General features: G+C 41.1%; 1 protein-coding gene across 1 annotated transcript in view; it reads right to left on the minus strand.

The window, feature by feature from the left end:
- Window positions 1-2,195: 2,195 nt before the first annotated feature.
- Window positions 2,196-19,126, minus strand: part of LOC111981443 (G protein-activated inward rectifier potassium channel 1-like) — a 94,494-nt gene continuing 77,563 nt past the window's right edge. The window contains exons 5-6 of the mRNA XM_070449380.1: window positions 2,714-2,907; window positions 2,196-2,308 (exon numbers count right to left, since the gene is read on the minus strand). Coding sequence (XP_070305481.1) covers window positions 2,196-2,308; window positions 2,714-2,907 — 307 coding nt within the window. The remainder of the gene's footprint in view (window positions 2,309-2,713; window positions 2,908-19,126) is intronic.

The raw sequence follows: 19,126 nt of genomic DNA on the forward strand, positions 1-19,126 counted from the left end.
GGTGAGAGCTGCTGGGCTTGGGTTTTTCTTTTGTCTGTTCTGTTGTGATGTCGTTTTATGGTCAGGTCTGGTGTGGACTGTTCTGCTGTGGTGTCGGAGACTTTTGTCGGGTGCTGAGGTGGCTGTTCTGCTGGCGTCTCTGTGGGGATGGCCACCTCCTGATGGGTTGTTCTCTGTCACATGCCATCCCCCTCAACCTCTCCTCCAGCAGTCTGATCCTCTCCTCCATCCCCTTCTCCCTCTCCTCCTGTTAGTCTATCCTTCTCTCCATCCCCTTCTCCTCTCCTCCTGTAGTCTGATCCTCTCCTCCATCCCCCTCTCCCTCCTCCTCCTGTAGTCTGATCCTCTCCTCTAGTGCTCTGTTGCTTCCTCCTGCTCCTGGCTCTTCTCCTGCTTTGATGTTTTCTCACCACATGTCCATAGTGCAGATATGCTTTCTCCACCTCCAGCTCTTCCAGGTCTGGTTAAGGGTGTTGTTGTGCTGGACTGTTGTCTGGGTCTGTGCTGACTGGAGTGTGATCACCTGCTGTTCAGCTCCACCTGCCTTACCTCCAGCTGGGTGAATTTATCCTTCATTTCAATGAAGGAGAAGTACTCTGTACTGGGAGTTGACTGCTGCTGAGGGTTGCTCGTCTGTGGGTTATATGGTGAAGAGGTTTGGTCTGACCCACTTGGGGTGGGGGTATCTTTATCAAGGGAGAGCTTCTCCTGCTGCGGTAATTCTTTGATTAGGTGAAAGTCCAGCTGAAACTGTTTGTGGTTGCCCGTGTACCAATTAGTTTCCAGACTTATAGAGATTTATATTAGCTGACTCCTCGTCCTCATTGTCAAGAATCCTGAGTTTCCACCCCTCGTTAACCCCCCTCTCTTAACAGAGGTAGTGTCTGATAATAGCACTGTGCCATGCCTGGGGATGGTTGGTGGAAAGTAAGGTTGCTGAGTTCCCATTTTTGTAATAGTCAGCAAAAAGTGTCTCTTGATTTTCCATAAGGAGCTTCATTTTGTGATCTTTCTGTCTTGTCATTTTTTACATGCACAGGTAACTGTATTTTAATACTCTGAACAGCAGGAGGGAGCTTCTAAAGGCGCTCTCCATTTGGTTAGGGGTAGACTATTCGAGCTCTCCTGTCCATTTGTTGCTAATGGGGCTTTGACACCTCTCACTTGACACTAAGTGCTGTTGAAGCTGTATCAAGCTCTGCAAAAGAAATTATATTACTATTCAGTCCTTATAAATAGTGTTCATGTATTTTCTTCTTGGCTTTTGGAAATCAAAATGATAGTTTCAGACTAAACATTACTCACTCAGTTCCAGGTTTGGTGGTGTTCCAGGTTTCTGTTGTTTCCAGAGGATTTGCGTGAATATAATAATTAATCCTTGTAGTGTGTGAACCTTCCAGGTGATTCCGTAAAATCCGTCCAAAATCAGGTTGTAGGTTTTGAGTTTTTGATTTGAAGTGAAGGTATTGTTGTAGAGGGTTAGCATCCTGTATGGGTTCCTGACAAAAAAATCCAAGTTTATCTAACTCTAAATTTATCTTTTTTAAAGAAAATGCTGAAAAATGCAGGAAGCTCATCTGATCTGTGCCACCCACTCTTCTATCTCTCTCTCTCTCTCATCTCTCTCTCTCTCTATCTCTCTCTCTCTCTCTCTCTCTCTCTCTCCTCTCTCTCTCTCTCTCTCTCTCTCTCGCTCTCTCTCGTCTCTCTCTCTCTCTCTCTCTCTCTCTCTCTCTTCTCTCTCTCCTCTCTCTCTCTCTCTCTCTCTCTCCTCTCTCGTCTCTCTCCTCTCTTCTCTCCTCTCTTCTCTCTCTCTCTCTCTCCCTCTCTCTCCTCTCCTCTCTCTCTCTGGTGTGCCAAATCAAATCAAATTGTATTTGTCACAGGCTTGGTAAACAACAGGTGTAGACTAACAGTGAAATGCTTACTTACGGGCCCTTCCCAACAATAAAGAGAGAAAAATAGAAAACTAATAATAACATTAGGAATACATACACAATGAGTAAGTATACCAGTACCGAGTTGATGTGCAGGCATGCGAGGTGATTGAGGTAGATATGGACATATAGGTAGGGGTAAAGTGAATAGGCAACATAATAGATAATAAACAGTAGCAGCGTATGTGATGAGTTAGAGCAAAAAGTGTCAATGCAGACAGTCCTGATAGCTATTTGGTTGACTATTTGGACTCCGTGTCATGGATTCTGTAGTGGGGGAATCCACTCTGGACAGTGACAGTGGCCTGAACCACAGACTGGTTGGTCCTCCTGTTCCTCCACATAGTCAACCTCCATGGGCTCCTCCTCATCTAGAGGTGGACATAGAATTACAGATTGAGGGATGTTAAAGGGACACTCTTTCATTTGTTTAGATGGAGCTATGAATGCAAGGCCTGACAGGTAAGCCTACAGATTTAAGATCTTAATTTGATCACCCTGTTGCAGAAGACCTTTCCAGGAAATGTAACGTGTGTAGTGTATTTGAGGTTTAAAAAGGCTTCTGAAGTTTGTAATTTCCACTTTGAAATTTCAGACTTGATTTTCCCTTATGAAAAATGTATCAGCCCCTACAAAAATGTCAATTAATTAGAATCCACATAATAATTCGTATTTCCTGCAGTAGCAAACGGGCTCAAATTAGGATCCTACATCTGTAGGCTATATTCTTTAAAAAACTATGGGCATTCAACAGCTGTATATATAGCAGATTGTACCTTGCAGGATCTTTGGCCCTTCAGTCCACTCCATAAAATCGTCTTCATCGTGACAGTTTGGGTTGGCATTTACAACCTTGTACTTCCCTGTGCCACTTGCAGAGTATATCAATGGTCCTGGTTGACTTTGTCCCTGCAGTTCATGTCCTCCACAGAGGTTCACGTGCTGTGGGGTGTTCGGTAGACGTAGCAGGCTAAGTGGGTTGCAGGCCAGTTAAGTTCTTCCACACCAATCTCGACAAACCATTTTTGCATGGACCTCGCTTTGTGCACAGGGGCATTGTTCATTATTCCTCGTCCACCAAACTTTACTATACATCTGTCAGCAACGGGTGTGGCTGAAAAAGCCGAATCCACAAATTTCAAGGGGTGTCCACATACTTTTGTATTTACAGTACAGTTTAAGTGACCAAACTACAGTGCATTCAGAAAGTATTCAGACCCCTTGACTTTTCCACATTTTGTTATGTTACAGCCTTGTTCTAAAATGGATCAAATAGTTTTTCCCCCTCATTAATCTACACACAATGCCCCATAATGACAGAAAACAGAAATCCCTTATTTACATACAGTGGCGTGCGAAAGTATTCACCCCTTGGCATTTTTTATTGTAAAACAAACAAGAAATAAGACAAAAAAACAGAGAACTTGAGCGTGCATAACTATTCACCCCCCCCCCAAAGTCAATACTTTGTAGAGCCACCTTTTGCAGCAATTACAGCTGCAATCTCTTGGGGTATGTCTCAATAAGCTTGGCACATCTAGCCACTGGGATTTTTGTCCATTCTTCAAGGCAAAACTGCTCCAGCTCCTTCAAGTTGGATGGGTTCCGCTGGTGTACAGCAATCTTTAAGTCATACCACAGATTCTCAATTGGATTGAGGTCTGGGCTTTGACTAGGCCATTCCAAGACATCTAAACGTTTCCCCTTAAACCCCTCGAGTGTTGCTTTAGCAGTATGCTTAGGGTCATTGTCCTGCTGGAAGGTGAACCTCCGTCCCAGTCTCAAATCTCTGGAAGATTGAAACAGGTTTCCCTCAAGATTTTCCCTGTATTTAGTGCCATCATTCCTACAATTCTGACCAGTTTCCCAGTCCCTGCCGATGAAAAACATCCCCACAGCATCATGCTGCCACCACCATGCTTCACTGTGGGGATGGTGCTCTCGGGGTTATGAGAGGTGTTGGATTTGTAGCCAAAAAGCTACATTTTAGTTTCATCTGACCAGAGTACCTTCTTCCATATGTTTGGGGAGTCTCCCACATGCCTTTTGGCGAACACCAAACTTATTTGCTTATTTTTTTCTTTAAGCAATGGCTTTTTTCTGGCCACTCTTCCGTAAAGCCAAGCTCTGTGGCGTGTACGCCATAAAGTGGTTCTATGGACAGATACTCCAATCTCCGCTGTGGAGCTTTGCAGCTCCATCAGGGTTATCGTTGGTCTCTTTGTTTCCTCTCTGATTAATGCCCTCCTTGCCTGGTCCATGAGTTTTGGTGGGCAGCCCTCTCTTGGCAGGTTTGTTGTGGTGCCATATTCTTTCAATTTTTTAAATAATGGATTTAATGGTGCTCTGTGGGATGTTCAAAGTTTTGGATATTTTTTTATAACCCAACCCTGATCTGTACTTCTCCACTACTTTGTCCCTGACCTGTTTGGAGAGCTCCTTGGTCTTCATGGAGCCACTTGCTTGATGGTGCCCCTTGCTTAGTGGTGTTGCAGACTCTGGGGCTTTTCGGAACAGGTATATACTGAGATCATGTGACACTTAGATTGCACACAAGTGGACTTTATTTAACTAATTATGCTACTTCTGAAGGAATTGGACGCAGCAGATCTTATTTAGGGGCTTCATAGCAAAGGGGTGAATACATATGCACGCACCACTTTTCCTTTTTTTTTGTATATAATTTTTTGAAACAAGTTATTTTTTCTATTTCACTTAACCAATTTGGACTATTTTGTGTATGTCCATTACATGAAATCCCAATAAAAATCAATTTAATTACAGGTTGTAATGCAACAAAATAGGAAAAATGCCAAGGCGGATGAATACTTTTGCAAGGCACTGTAAGTATTCAGACCCTTTGCTTCGAGACTCGAAATTGAGCTCAGGTGCATCCTGTTCCCATTGATCATTCTTGAGATGTTTCTATAAGTTGGTTGGAGTCCACCTGTGGTAAATTCACAACTGTCTATATAAGATCCCACAGTTGACAGTGCATTTTAGAGCAAAAACCAAGTCATGAGGTCAGAGGAATTGTCTGTAGAGCTCCAAAACAAGGCACAAATCTGGGGAAGGGTACCAAAAAATGTCTACAGCATTGACGGTCCCCAAGAACACAGTGGCCTCCATCATTCTTAAATGGAAGAAGTTTGGAAACACCAAGACTCTTCCTGGAGCTGGCAGTCCGGCCAAACTGAGCAATCGGGGGAGAAAGGCCTTGGTCAGGGAGGTGACCAAGAAGCCGATGGTCACTCTGACATAGCTCGAGAGTTCCTCTGTGGAGATGGGAGAACCTTCCAGAAGGACAACCATCTCTGCAGCACTCCACCAATCAGACGTTTATGATAGAGTGGCCAGACGGAAGACACTCCTCAGTTAAAGGCACATGACAGCCCCCTTGGAGTTTGCCAAAAGGAACCTAAAGGACTCTCAGACCATGAGGAAACTTGGCACCATCCCAACGGTGAAGCATGGTGGTGACAGCATAATGCTGTGTGGATGTTTTTCAGCGGTAGAGACTGGGAGACTAGTCAGGATCGAGGGAAAGATGAATGGAGCAAAGTACAGAGAGATCCTTGATGAAAACCTGCTCCAGAGTGCTCAGGACCTCAGACTGGGTCGAAGATTCACCTTCCAACAGGACAACGACCCTAAGCACACAGCCAAGACAACGCAGAAGTGGCATCGGGACAAGTCTCTGAATGTCCTTGATTGGCCCAGCCAGAGCCTGGACTTGAACCCAATCTAACCTATCTGGAGAGACCTGAAAATAGCTGTGCAGCGACGCTCCCCATCCAATCTGGCAGAGCTTGAGAGGATCTGCAGAGAAGAATGGGAGAAACTCTGCAAATACAGGTGTGCCAAACTTGTAGCGTCGTACCCAAGAAAACTCGAGGCTGTAATCGCTGCCAAAGGTGCTTCAACAGAGTTATGGCTCTGAATATGTGACAGTGTTTTATTTTTAATACATTTGCAAACAAAACATGTTTTAAACTATTTTTGCTTTGTCATTATGGGGTATTGTGTGTAGATTGATGAGGAAACATGCATTGGGTTAGGCTACTGGTTCAAGAGCTGTACGAGGAATACACAGAGAATGGAAGAGAGAGAGAGGCCAGTGGAGATGTCAGCGGAGATGCAAGAATTGCTCAAGAAGGGAACAGTGAAGAGAGAGATGTGTACATTTGAAGTAAATTCATAGGCTGGGCTATTAATCCACCATTGATATGCTGCCCTAATTAAATCTAGCCTACTTCAGTGAATTTAAGCGACTACCACCTGTGCAAGCCAGAGACAAAAAAACATAATTTTATCTGGTGCATGGTTTGTGCCAATGAATTGAAGTTGAAAATGGCGTCAGTTCAATTAAATGTGTAATGTATAAGTATAGTGCCAAGGTCTATTTAAGGAAACCTTGGCTGACAGTGGCTGTTGACGACAGATCGCAATGCAGGGAATCCCTTATTCCCTGATCCCTGATTCCCCACGGAGCTCCTTTTTGGAAATGGCAAATGGCTTTCTCATCCATAAACGCATATCAAGTGCAACCGCTGTCCAGCTGCTTACATCAGCAGGATGGGGGGCCTTTTCATTAGGAGGGACATTGTGGATCATAATTATGATTATGATCACATTTCCTCAATTTAAACATTAGGCCTATGGGGACCGACACATTTGACAGCCAAGCACGAGTTATCAGTATAGCCTTTTATCGTTTAGACGTGATGTTGAAATATCTTCACGCCAAGATTAAAAACCACCAGGCTTTTGTCATAGGCAGTTTGGAAAAATGAATCCAGTGCAAATCTTCTTCTGGAATAAGACACATGCTAGGATAATAATGACATAAGCAACGTCTCTACTAATAGGCTACTACAGTGCTCTCTCCCTTCAAACTTTCCTTGTTAATTCATTTCATATGCTACATTATTTATGATACATTATTTTAGCATTATACTATAGGCCTAATACAGTGGTGGTCAGTGCCTTCTAAGATGAGGGACAACAATAAAAAAAAATTAGGAGCGTGGCCTTATTTCTATTACAGCATATTGGATGACTGTCATTCATATTCAATTCACCCAGCTCAATGTAACATCGATAGGTTTAGGCAACTACACAATACTGAAATTGTCCTTATACCCATCATGAGGTTACTACAACCTAGCCTATGAATGAAATGTTTACAGTGTAGGTGCACAGGTCGAGAGAAAACGTAGAAGAACCAGTTGAAAGTTTCTGTCGGCTGAATGAGCGACCGGTTGAGCATTCCTACAGCTTTTCCTTCCAGAAGTTATGAGAAATTTGTCCAGCTGCGGGGACTGTGCGAGGGGATTTATACTACTTTCTGTACTTACTGGTGGCACAGACACTGTTTCATCCTTTCCTACACTTAAATTACCCTTGCCTAACAATCGCGTCTCTGAAGCTATCCTCGCCATAAGGCAATAGTTCTCCTGTATATTACGAGTACAGCGACTGCAATTAGAAGGCATAATGTTAATGTTACTACTTAGCTTCAGCTGGTGGAGGTCGTGTAGAACCATGTCTAAATAAAGCGACCAGGGTGAAAAAGTTGAATGAAAAAAGTTGAACGAGGGAATTTTTAAAAATATAAAAGGGTAATTAAAAAGTAAAAACCGTAAAGTTAGCAGATAGCAAAGAAACGTTAGTAACAAACCACACAGCAGCACGTAAACAAGTCTACAAGCTGTCTGTGTCCAGCCGAAAGAGCCCTTCCACGCCAAATCTTCAGATAATACACATAGCTTACATATTTGTCACCATATTAGCTAATGTCATAGTCAACATAGCTACTAACGTTAGAACTAACACGTTATTAAACCTGCTACAATCATGCAGTACAGTGTACAGTCAGCAAGCAGTTTAGCAGTTACACCAGCAGGCCTCGGTGGCAATAAATTAATAAAACCAAAAGCTTACCTTGAGTTCCAGTGTTGGTTAGCCATAGCCAGCTAGCTCACATAGCATCCTTGTCTGTTTTAGCCAGGTGTTTGAGTAGGTTAAACTAGCTAGCTGCATTTGCAATTTTTTTATATAAAGTTTCCTAGAGTAGCCTGTCTGGACTCCATCTCTTAATAAGAGATGAAGGACAAATAATATAACTGAAATGAGCATAACATATTTTTGTACAAATGTAAGCAAGTTATGATAATCAGGAATGATGACAGGTGCCAGTTTTGCATTTTCGTTCCTCATTAATGGGATGCAACTGAAGCAAACGTAGCTCGATTTAATCTTGTAGGCTAATATTTTCCATACAATTATTTCTCTCTCTCATTACGGAGTCCTCTCTAGCCACTTTGAACAACATGATCTTGCATTGATCTTGCATTGCCTTCTCACAAGGGAATGACAGCAACAGGTCGTAACAGTATTTTTTGCTGTTATTCTTAAAATTCAAATTCTACAACGTTGTCATATGAATGTTGTTTCCAACTATCGATCATCAACTGCGCTGTAAATCTGGCTGCATATTGAACGTTGAGATTGCCGAAAGGCCAGTCTCTTTGGCAAATGACAGGAGTGGCAAGGAGTGGAATGTTAGCTAAAAGACTGGCACCCAGTCTGTAGCAGTGGTCGGTCGGTGAACTATGGTCATGTTGCCTGAAACCTGAAGACTCATGAATTAATATGGTAGTTTAGCAGATGCTTTTATCCAAAGCAACTTTCAACATGACCAGTGGCACATATATTTAGTATTATATGGCCAATGTGGGAATCAAACCCTCACCTGAACCAGTGAAGAAGAGCAGCTAATTAGTGAGATGCTACTTTCACGGATGCACAATTCAGAAGATAACTATCTACAGAAATAAGTGGATACTCACTGTGCTTGATAGGTTCGTATTTTGTGAGGTTTGCTACTTCGAACGCCTCACACACCACCTTGCTGCTCGGAAGGTGCTCGGGCTGAGCAGAAACAGACTCCTTTCATCTGTTCTACATTCATAACAGTGTAAAATATATGGAGAATAATTCTAAGGAAAGGTCACTTTTAATTAGATTTTCACAAGCAGTTTTATAAAAATACATTTTCACATGATATACAGCAAGCTCCAAAAGTATTGAAACAGTGACATATTTTGATTCTGTACTCCAGCACTTTAGATTATATATGGTATAATTGCTATGAGGTTAAAGTGCAGACTGTCAACTTTAATTTGAGGGTATTTTCATCCATATCGGGTGAACCGTTTAGAAATTACAGCACTTTTTGTACATAGTCGTCATACCCCATCCCCCCGTTTACAAATTCTCGTAAATGTGTATTAAATAATGTAAAAAGTTCAGTATTTGGTCCCATATTCATAGCACACAATGACTACATCTAGCTTGTGACTCTACACATTTGTTGGATGCATTTGCTGTTTGTTTTGGTTGTGTTTGAGATTATTTTGTCCCCAATATAAACTAATGCTATTGTGTCGTTTTGGGGTCACTTTTATTGTAAATAAGAATAGAATATGTTTCCTGCTAGGTGTGGCATATCAAAAAGTTGATTGAACAGCATGATCATTACACAGGTGCACATTGTACTGGGGACAATAAAAGGCCACTCTAAAATGTGAAGTTTTGTCACACAACACAATGCCACAGATGTCTCAAGTTAAGAGGGAGCGTGCAATTGGCATGCTGACTGCAGGAATGTCCACCAGAATTGTTGCCAAATAATTTTCTGTTAATTTCTCTACCATACACTACCTCCAATGTCATTTTAGAGAATTTGGCAGTACATCCAACTGGCCTCACAACCGCAGATCACGTGTAACCACTCCAGCCAAGGACCTCCAAATCCAATTTCTTCACCTGCGGGATCGTCTGAGACCAGCCACACGGACAGCTGACGAAACTGAGTATTTCTGTCCGTAATGAAGCCCTTTTGTGGGGGAAAACTCATTCTGATTGGCTGGGCCTGGCTCCCCAGTGAAGGGGTCCGGCTCCCAAGTGGATGGGCCTATGCCCTCCTAGACCCACATTTCTTTCCAGTAATTGGTGTGTTGACGGTGATTAAGGCACTGGATTATAAACTGGCTCGTTTGCTAAAGGAACAAATGAAATAGGCATGGAGCATGTCCATAGCACAGTGACATAATTGCCTCAATGCTTAATAAGTCCGTAATACATCCATTTAATACACCATGACAACAAAAAAAGATAATGTCGCTTAGGCAGGTCTTAAGAAACATTATGCTGCGAATGTTTTATTTATTTCAATTGAACAGAATAGCACATTTGGAGTTTACTCTTCCAAAGACCGCACAGCAATATGGAATACAATCAGATTTCTTTGCATTAGATTAGGCCTACATGCTCTTACACCAAACAAATGTAATGTAAATAATAACAGTAGGCTACAGTAGAACAGTAGAATATACAGTTCAGTGAAAGAAAAAGGAAAAGTATAACATAGGCCTACCATTGCTGTCAGACTCACGGCACAAGACGACAATGTTGAACATTGAAATGATATCATCATAATCCAATGACTCAGTCGGTTCTCTTTCAAAGGAGAGCAGGGAAGAAATTGTTCAGGCGGCCTGTGAGCGTGGATGATTGACAGTAGAAAATAGATGTTACACAGTGCAGCTGGTGATAGGCAGAGTGGTGATGGCTCGAAGAAGCCTGTTCATGTTATGGAAAATGTATTTGGGACAGGTGTCATGCACCTCGATGAGTGATGAGTTGGACCGACCGTCTTGTACCTTTCGTTTAAACTGATTTACAAAAACATAGTTCTGCGTCATCCACAGAAATGCCGTAATGGTTGCTGGGTGGCTGTATTGCTGTCATTTGACCAAATTAGTCTGATCAGGGCAGGCAGGCAGGCAGCTGCGGCCTTCATTATCCCGTATGAATCGTTCTGAAAACGACTGTTGAGTTCCATAAGTTGTCTGTCTTATATCTCGTTCCATAATGTCTGTAATTCCGAGTTGCTCCTAACAGGGGCTGCTTTTCCCCACTGTAGATGTAACATGTGATTCCCCAAACCTTCCTGGCAGTTTTCTGTTTCGGGAACTGGTAGCTAATATCCGATTTGTGGATTTAATTTTTGACCATCAAATAATCTGTAAACTTAATGGTTTTATCGATATCACCTTTAGAATTGTCTCTGAATGTACTGAAACTGTCTTTAACGCCTTCGGTTAGATCAATGCAATATATTAATATTCAGATATCCGAACGGACGTAGTATTCGAACACTTGTGAGAGTATTCAATTTTGTATCTTTTTTTAGGCCCCTTTTAACAATGAAAAACCTTTGTGTAAATTGAATTATCCATGCTACATTGTTCCACTCAAGGATAAACCATGACATTTGAAATGCTTAATTTATGAAAACAACTAACTTTAAAATGTAGTGTTTATGTAGCCTATGGTGCATTGCCCTACTGATCCTAAAGACGTCACGTGGCTTTGACATTGTTTACAGTTGCACACTTTAAATGTAGCCTACAGTTCTGTAGTTCTAAAACAAAGTGATTACGGGTTGCGTTTTACAGTAAAAGGCATTTTACTATCACAGCGCATTTAGCCCTCAGGTCAGCCCTGATAAAAGTATGCTATTTTCCCACATTAAATAGTGATTTGCCTACAGGAGAACACCAATGCAAAACACTCACCAGAAAACTTAAAAAATAGAATCAGTTATCTTTCACTGTTACTGTTAGCCTAGGCTACTGTTAGCCAAAAGCTACCAGAATAGCACCTTAAAAACAACTGCGCATGGTCTGCTGTTGTGGTATTTTGCATCATTCTGATTGGTCAGGAGAGTAGAGTGTTTTTTTTTTTTTACATATACCTGTAATGGGTCTGGGTGTAGCTGGTGCAGAGGAGTCAGGCGCAGGACAACAGAGATGAGTAATACACATAACTTTACTCAAGACTTTCAAATACAAGTCGATAATACCGAGCCCACAATACGAACCGTAAATACAACAAACAAACACGCACAAAAACCATGGGGAAAACAGAGGGTTAAATAAGGAACATGTAATTGGGGAATTGAAACCAGGTGTGTAAAACAAAGACAAAACAAATGGAAAATGAAAAGTGGATCGGCGATGGCTAGAAGGCCGGTGACGCCGACTGCCAAACGCCACCCGAACAAGGAAAGGGACCGACTTCGGCGGAAGTCGTGACAATACAACCTTTTTTTCTATCCAGATATCTGAAAAGAATTCTGGATATTATTCAAATAGTGAAATCATTTCAAATGTCCATCCCTAGTAATCAGCACAGATTTTCAAAATTATACCTCCTTTCTCTCCCTCTACCCGTTCCCACTTGCCACTATTTCAACTCCCCCTCTTTCCTTCTGTCCTCTTCACACCCCCTCTCTTTTCACTCCCCTCTCCTACATTTCAACCTTATTTTCCTCCTATCCATCTGCCAGTGAGTTGTGTGACAGTGTAATAGATCAGAGGCAAGTGTCTGTACTCTCTCATTACCTTTCACTGGGCTTTCTCTCACTGGTTCTCTGGGGAAATGGAGGAATCACAGGCCACTGACAGCCTTTCATTTGAATTTTTCTCTCACTGCTCAGCTTTTCTATATTACTACTGTCTTCCCCAGAGGAAACTAGGGTCACAGTCTGATTTCCCTACTCTCCGTCTTCTAAAATGTATATTTTTCATCCTTGGAAATAAAGGGTTTAGATTTGTATCATTGTGTTATATTGTTGTTAAATACTTTTCCCCATGTTACATCTACATATGTTATAACAATTTTATAACATTAAGTAACAGTAAGTTTGGAGCACCACCTTTGCATGGAGTATTGTGGTTAATTCATTGCACAGGTTGGTATATCACAGCGGCAACTGCATCCATTGTACCTACCTGTCAAGAGCAGGCAGCAGCCATTGAGATCAGTGCAAAAGGTCAGACTCTTTATTTGCGATTTTTAATACATTTCTATTATTGCTGAGAGAAAAGTCATTTCCGTGGCTAATCTCTTTTTGAAATTGATAAAAAAAATGTACAGAGCAATATACTTTTATACTTTTTTTAATTGAGGGGAGGCTGGCAGAATTTAATTTTAGGGAGTCGGCACTAGGCAGTCCCAGTCAGGCAGTGGAGGAAATAGATTTTGCGGCCCTGTTTGGACTGTGACACGGTGCCCAGGGATGCTATGCCAGGTCAATGGTATTCTCCATTTCACTTCTGATGTCTCCCTGAGAGTCAGAGATGGCTAGTTCTGAAGAGAGTCAGAGATGGCTAGTTCTGAAGAGAGTCAGAGATGGCTAGTTCTGAAGAGAGTCAGAGAGAGGGGAGAGAGGGGAAGGAAGAAAGGGCACAGATTGAGAGAGAGAGAAAAAGAACGGGACAGAGAGGGAGATAGAGAGGGAACAGAGAGAGAGGGAACAAAGAGAGGGGAGAGAAGAGAAACGGGAAAGAAGAGAGAGAGGGACAGAGAGAGAAAGAAGATGGAGGGTGGAAATGGATGTCACATTTTAACATTATAATATTTAGTGTGGTGTTGTAGACTAATCCAGTGTGGCTGCCAGAGGTTGATCCCCTCTCACTACATTCACTTTCAGAAATAAAGGTTCAGATTTGTTCTTAAAGGGGACAAATACACTGTAGTGGTACCCTGTAAGCTACATCCTTTGGGAACATAATTGTAGCCTTGCAGTTCATACCTTAAAAGAGCAAACAGTGTACCTTTATTTTACAGTTTACAGTTAAGAACAAATTCTTATTCTCAATATCCTAGGAACAGTGGGTCTACTGCCTTGTTCAGGGGCAGAACAACAGATTCTTACCTTGTCAGCTCGGGGATTTGATCTTGCAACCTTCCGGTTACTAGTCTAACAACTAGGCTACCTGTCGCCCCAGGTACCTTAGGGGACAAGATAGTACATGTACAAAAGCGTACCTTTGAAAAAGCTATAGATTTGTCTTTTTAGGGTGCCACCACAGTGACAAAGCCATTTGTTCCTTATAAGTGGCAAAAACATACCTCTAAAACGTTTTCGGAGTGTTGTTTTTACACTGCAGGGTGTAAAGCCTTATTTATTCCCAGGGTGCCTTTCAAGTTAAGATTTACCAGTACCACCCATTACTGTGTTTGCTAGTAACAGAGACATGGTTGTTGCGTTCAGTGGCTTTCAGTCCTGTAGTCTTCACCAAGTGAGTGCCTAATTGAGTATTGTATAATTGAAATTAAACACTTAATGACAATACATTACATATATCATAAGGCCATACTTTGACAGTGTAGTTTTACCCCCACACACAGGTCTGAACAATGATGTGTATAAATCCTGGATGACTGAACGGGGGGCACTGTTTTTAAGCCACCAAAAAGCATTTTTGGATATTAATACATTTATTACAGGGATACTTGGGGATTTGGGGAATTAAAGCCTTTTGTCCTTCCTCCCCAGACGAACCATCGATACCATTTTTATGTCTCTGCTTGCAGAAGGTAGCAAGCACATCGTTAGCTTAGTGAAATTGCTAGCCAGCGCCTCTCAAAAGCAGGGAAATAGACCTTGTAACTACTCCAAAGCTAGGTGGTTGGTCATTTATAGTCTTACAAAGCTATACATAGTAATCAATATTTTATAAATTATTTAATTGAAACAAGAATCTATCCACGTCTTCATTCTTTCCTGTTGTTGCATACAGATGAATAGAGATCTCTATGCGACAGCGTCCCCCATCTTGCGACCAAAACATTTTAGCGGTCCCCCCTACTTTTACAGTTAATTTCCCTCTATTTTACACATTTTGCCATGGGGCGCATAAAATATGTTGCAGTTTAGAAAATGTTGCGTAGCAAGTTTGCAGCAATTCTACACATTTTGCCATGGGGCGGAGAGAAGTGTTTGCAGTTTTTAATATGATATCTGAGTGAGAGTGACTAACAAAATAAATGGGGGTTCACCAGACAGTAATTCTACCATGATTACTACAACTTTAGATAGCTGGCCGCAAGACTAACTTACCAATCAAAACTATTTTAGCTGGCATGGGCTGATTGAGTGACTGTCAGTAACTGACATAACAAGAGAAAAACTGCTGATGCACAACCAAATTTTGAAATTGCACTTTGTGCATTCTACTTTTCTAACTCGCAAAAGTAAGCCCAGACTCAGTTCCAAAATTATTATTAGGTGTGCCTTGCGAAGTTAAAGTCCTGAATTTAAAACGATACACCTCTTACACCGTTTAAGCTAGAAACTTCATTCCAACTTTAAAATGTGCAGACTGATCTGGGAACGTGTGCCTGCATACAACTTTTTAATATTATATGCACTTTTATACTATTAACATTCTAAAGATCCCCATTGTGACATCATCACTTCCAACATTCCATTCACTGTAAATGCAACAATGCAACTTTTGACACAAATAAGCTACTTTGACCACTTTTCCAAACACTTAGACAAAAAGTTAGATGGTGTGACATCTTGGACTACATCCCTGCTTTTCAAATCTGTACTCGGAACAAGAGTATCTTATTCCGATAAAAAGTTATCACTGTTTTAGTAGCCGCATCAAAAACATTTTCTGTAACTCTTTATAAACAACTGAAATTTTGATCACTTTCTGAACAAGTTGGGCAGAAAGTTAGAGGGTATGACATCTTTGTCTACTTCCCTGCTATTCAGATCAGCAAATATCCTCTACGGATCTAACGTTACACCTGTTTTAGTAACTCCATGCTTTTCAAATCTGAAAACAGATTAGGAATATCTTTAACCAATCAATAAATAGTAACCCATCAACTGCTTTCATTATAGATGCAGTAAGCTAGCAGATGCATTACTTACAGCTGCAAATTTGGCTAACAACACTATCATAAATCTAGCAAAGAAGTTTTGTTGGTCAGAGTACAGCATTTATTTCGTTTTCATAGTTTCATATTTAGTTTCATTATTTATTTAGTTTCATATTTTTCGGAGGGAGACACACGTCTTCAGAGTGTGACAAATTCCCATGATTTGTGAATCTGTTTCAGACTGAACAGCTAGCGTTACGATTTCTAACGCTTCCCCGGTTTGGACGACCTGGAATGGTACAGAGAAGATTTGTAATTATCACTAGCTTCATCCTCCTTCTCAAGATCATGTTTGAAATCAGTGGCACCAGAAACGCACCCCCAGAGCATCAAACCTCCTCCTCCATGCTTCACGGCAACCACACATGTGGAGATCACCCATACCTACTCTGCGTCTCACAAAGACACGGCGGTTGGAACCAAAAATCTCAAATTTGGACTCATCAGACCAAAGGACAGATTTCCACCAGTCTAATGTCCACTGCTCGTGTTTCTTGCCCCAAGCAAGTATCTTCTTGTTATTGGTATCCTTTACTAGTGGTTTCTTTGCAGCAATTCGACCATGAAGGACTGATTCACGCAGTCTCCTCTGAACAGTTTATGTTGAGATGTGTCTTTTACTTGAACTCTGTGAAGCATTTACTTGGGCTGTAATTTCTGAGGCTGGTAACTCTAATTAAATTATCCTCTGCAGCAAAGTCAACTCTGGGTCTTCCGTTCCTGTGGCGGTCCTCATGAGAGACAGTTTCATCATAGCGGTTGATTGTTTTAGCGACTGCACTTGAAGAAACGTTCAATGTTCTTCAAATGTTCCAGATTGACTGACCTTCATGTCTTAAAGTAATGATGTACTGTCATTTCACTTTGCTTATTTGAGCTCTTCTTGCCATAATATGGACTTGGTCTTTTACCAAGTAGGGCTATATTCTGTATACCACCCCTACCTTGTTACAACACAATTGATTGGCTCAAACGCATTAAGAAGGAAATAAATTCCACAAATGAACTTTTAACAAGGCTCACCTGTTAATTAAAATGCATTCCAGATGACTACCTCGTGAAGCTGGTTGAGAGAATGCCAAGAGTGTGCAAAGCTGTCATCAAGGCAAAGGGTGGCTACTTTGAAGAATCTCAAATAAAAAATATATTTTGATTAATTTAACACTTTTTTGGTTACTACATGATTCCATATGTGTTATTTCATAGTTGTGATGTCTTCACTATTATTCTACAATGTAGAAATTGTAAAAATATAGAAAAATCCTGGAATGAGTAGGTGTCTCCAAACCTTTGACTGGTACTGTATATAAATGTATTGTATGAATGATATGAATTGAAATACCAAAATGTGTGGTTTTTGAGTGTGTGATGATTGTACCTTCATATTCAAAATATCGGATACGAAAATGTACTATTATACTACGTTATCATGAATCTACAAAACATTAGGCACACCAGCTATGCTCCCTTATTGATGTAACCTGTTAAATCCACTTCAATCAGTGTAGAGAAAGGAGAAAGGTTAAAGAAGGATTTTTAAGCCTTGAGACAATTGAGACATGGATTATGTATGTGTGCCATTCAGAGGGTGAATGGGCAAGACAAAAGATTTAAGTGCCTTTGAACAGAGTATGGAAGTAGGTGCCAGGCACTCCGGTTTGAGTGTGTCAAGAACTGCAACGCTGCTGAGTTTTTTGACACTCAGTGCCAATTTGATCATGTAAAACTTGGTGGGGCAAACAATAAAATAAAAGTGTGATGCATGCCAGCAAAGCCACTACACAACACTAAACAATGCATTAATTGCACTATAACAGTGACAAATGGTGCCCACAAACTGTTAGGGTCTACATAAAGCTGTCCCAACAGCAGTCCCAACATCTTACCACTGCTACACCTGGCTATTAGCAGAGCTTTGTCTGGCAGCGAAACAGTTCCTTCAGCCTCATTTACTGCCTTTAAAAAAAACATAGCTGATATGGCTGACTTGCTTAAACAACAATTTCTAATGACAATTGAGATGTTCAAACTATGGCATAAGGGGACAACAAACGGATCAGAGGTAATCCGTAATTTCGATTAAGACATTAACAAGCGAGCTAGAACGGACATAGTCAATATAACTATTTGTTTAGCACCTTTGAAATGTACAGCGACAGAATTCAGAATATGATCCGTTCTTACAGTGTTCTCCTTGTACAACAAGTCAGAACCATAGGATAAATAAAGGGGGCATATAAACAGACAATGAAAACTCTTACAATATTCAATGATTACATTTCTCTACAACAGGTTATAGGCTACATGTGCACCACCAAGTCAGAACAGTAGGCAAAATTAAGAGGGGTACATAGATTAAATTATTAGGATGAGGCACATGGGCTACGAACATCTTACTACGCAACATTCACTTAGTATTACTTTTTTAGCTATGGTATACATATCTCCCTGGCATATTACATAATTTATGCAGCAGCATACAATACATTCTTGGACTCACCTTGTTGTGCTGTGCTCACTTGAAGAGGAAGGTGGCGGTCCTTCGTGGGCAAATTTTGTTATCAAAGTCTGGCATTCTTTGGATTGATGGTGCTTTCAAAACAACTGGGGGAAAAAACAAGGTTGAATCATGATGACGTCATTGATCTTCTGGTCGTAGCTCTAGAAAGAGGCCGGATTTACAATTCCGAGTAGGATGACCGTTCAAAACCTCTTTTCCCAGTCGGAGCTTATTCCCAACTTCCCAGTTGTCTTGAACTCACTGAAGTCAAGCTTTCACAGTTCTGAGTTAACAGTTGTTTTGAGCGCTGCACAAATCATGCTTCATTGACGGCATGGTCAGTGTTAAATGTTTATAATTTTAAACTTGGAAAAGAGCCCCTTAATCCCAGATTTGGGACTATTTCTCTTCATATGACAAGGATTAAAAAGGATTTGCCAGTAGACTGTCGACTTGATTCATGATGATGACTGCTAGCCTAGATTTTGGAAGTATGATGTTGACATGATCAGTCCAATCAAAGCTACTGTACATATAACATGATTTGATGTCATTTTATCAGTGACCAATGACCTTGAGCCTTCTTGGATGTGCATTTCTACTGAAACTCTATGGCAGCACCCAAGGGGCTAGAATTTTCTAGCTCTACCCTTAGACGTAGTGTCCCCATGAGTGACAGAACACAGAGCCTATCACGGCACAACGCTCCGTATTTTCTACTGGCTTGCCCCACCACAGAAAGCACTGAGCTAGGCTGAAACACCTGCATTTTGGAGCTGCCTTGATCAAGAAAACAAAAAAGAGACCATGTTAATATGCGGCATTATTACTCAGTGATATGTAGATTTGTTACATTGTTTGCAAACTGATATGTGAC

This window comes from Salvelinus sp. IW2-2015, linkage group LG20 (assembly GCF_002910315.2).
Source record: "Salvelinus sp. IW2-2015 linkage group LG20, ASM291031v2, whole genome shotgun sequence".
Classification (NCBI taxonomy): domain Eukaryota; kingdom Metazoa; phylum Chordata; class Actinopteri; order Salmoniformes; family Salmonidae; genus Salvelinus; species Salvelinus sp. IW2-2015.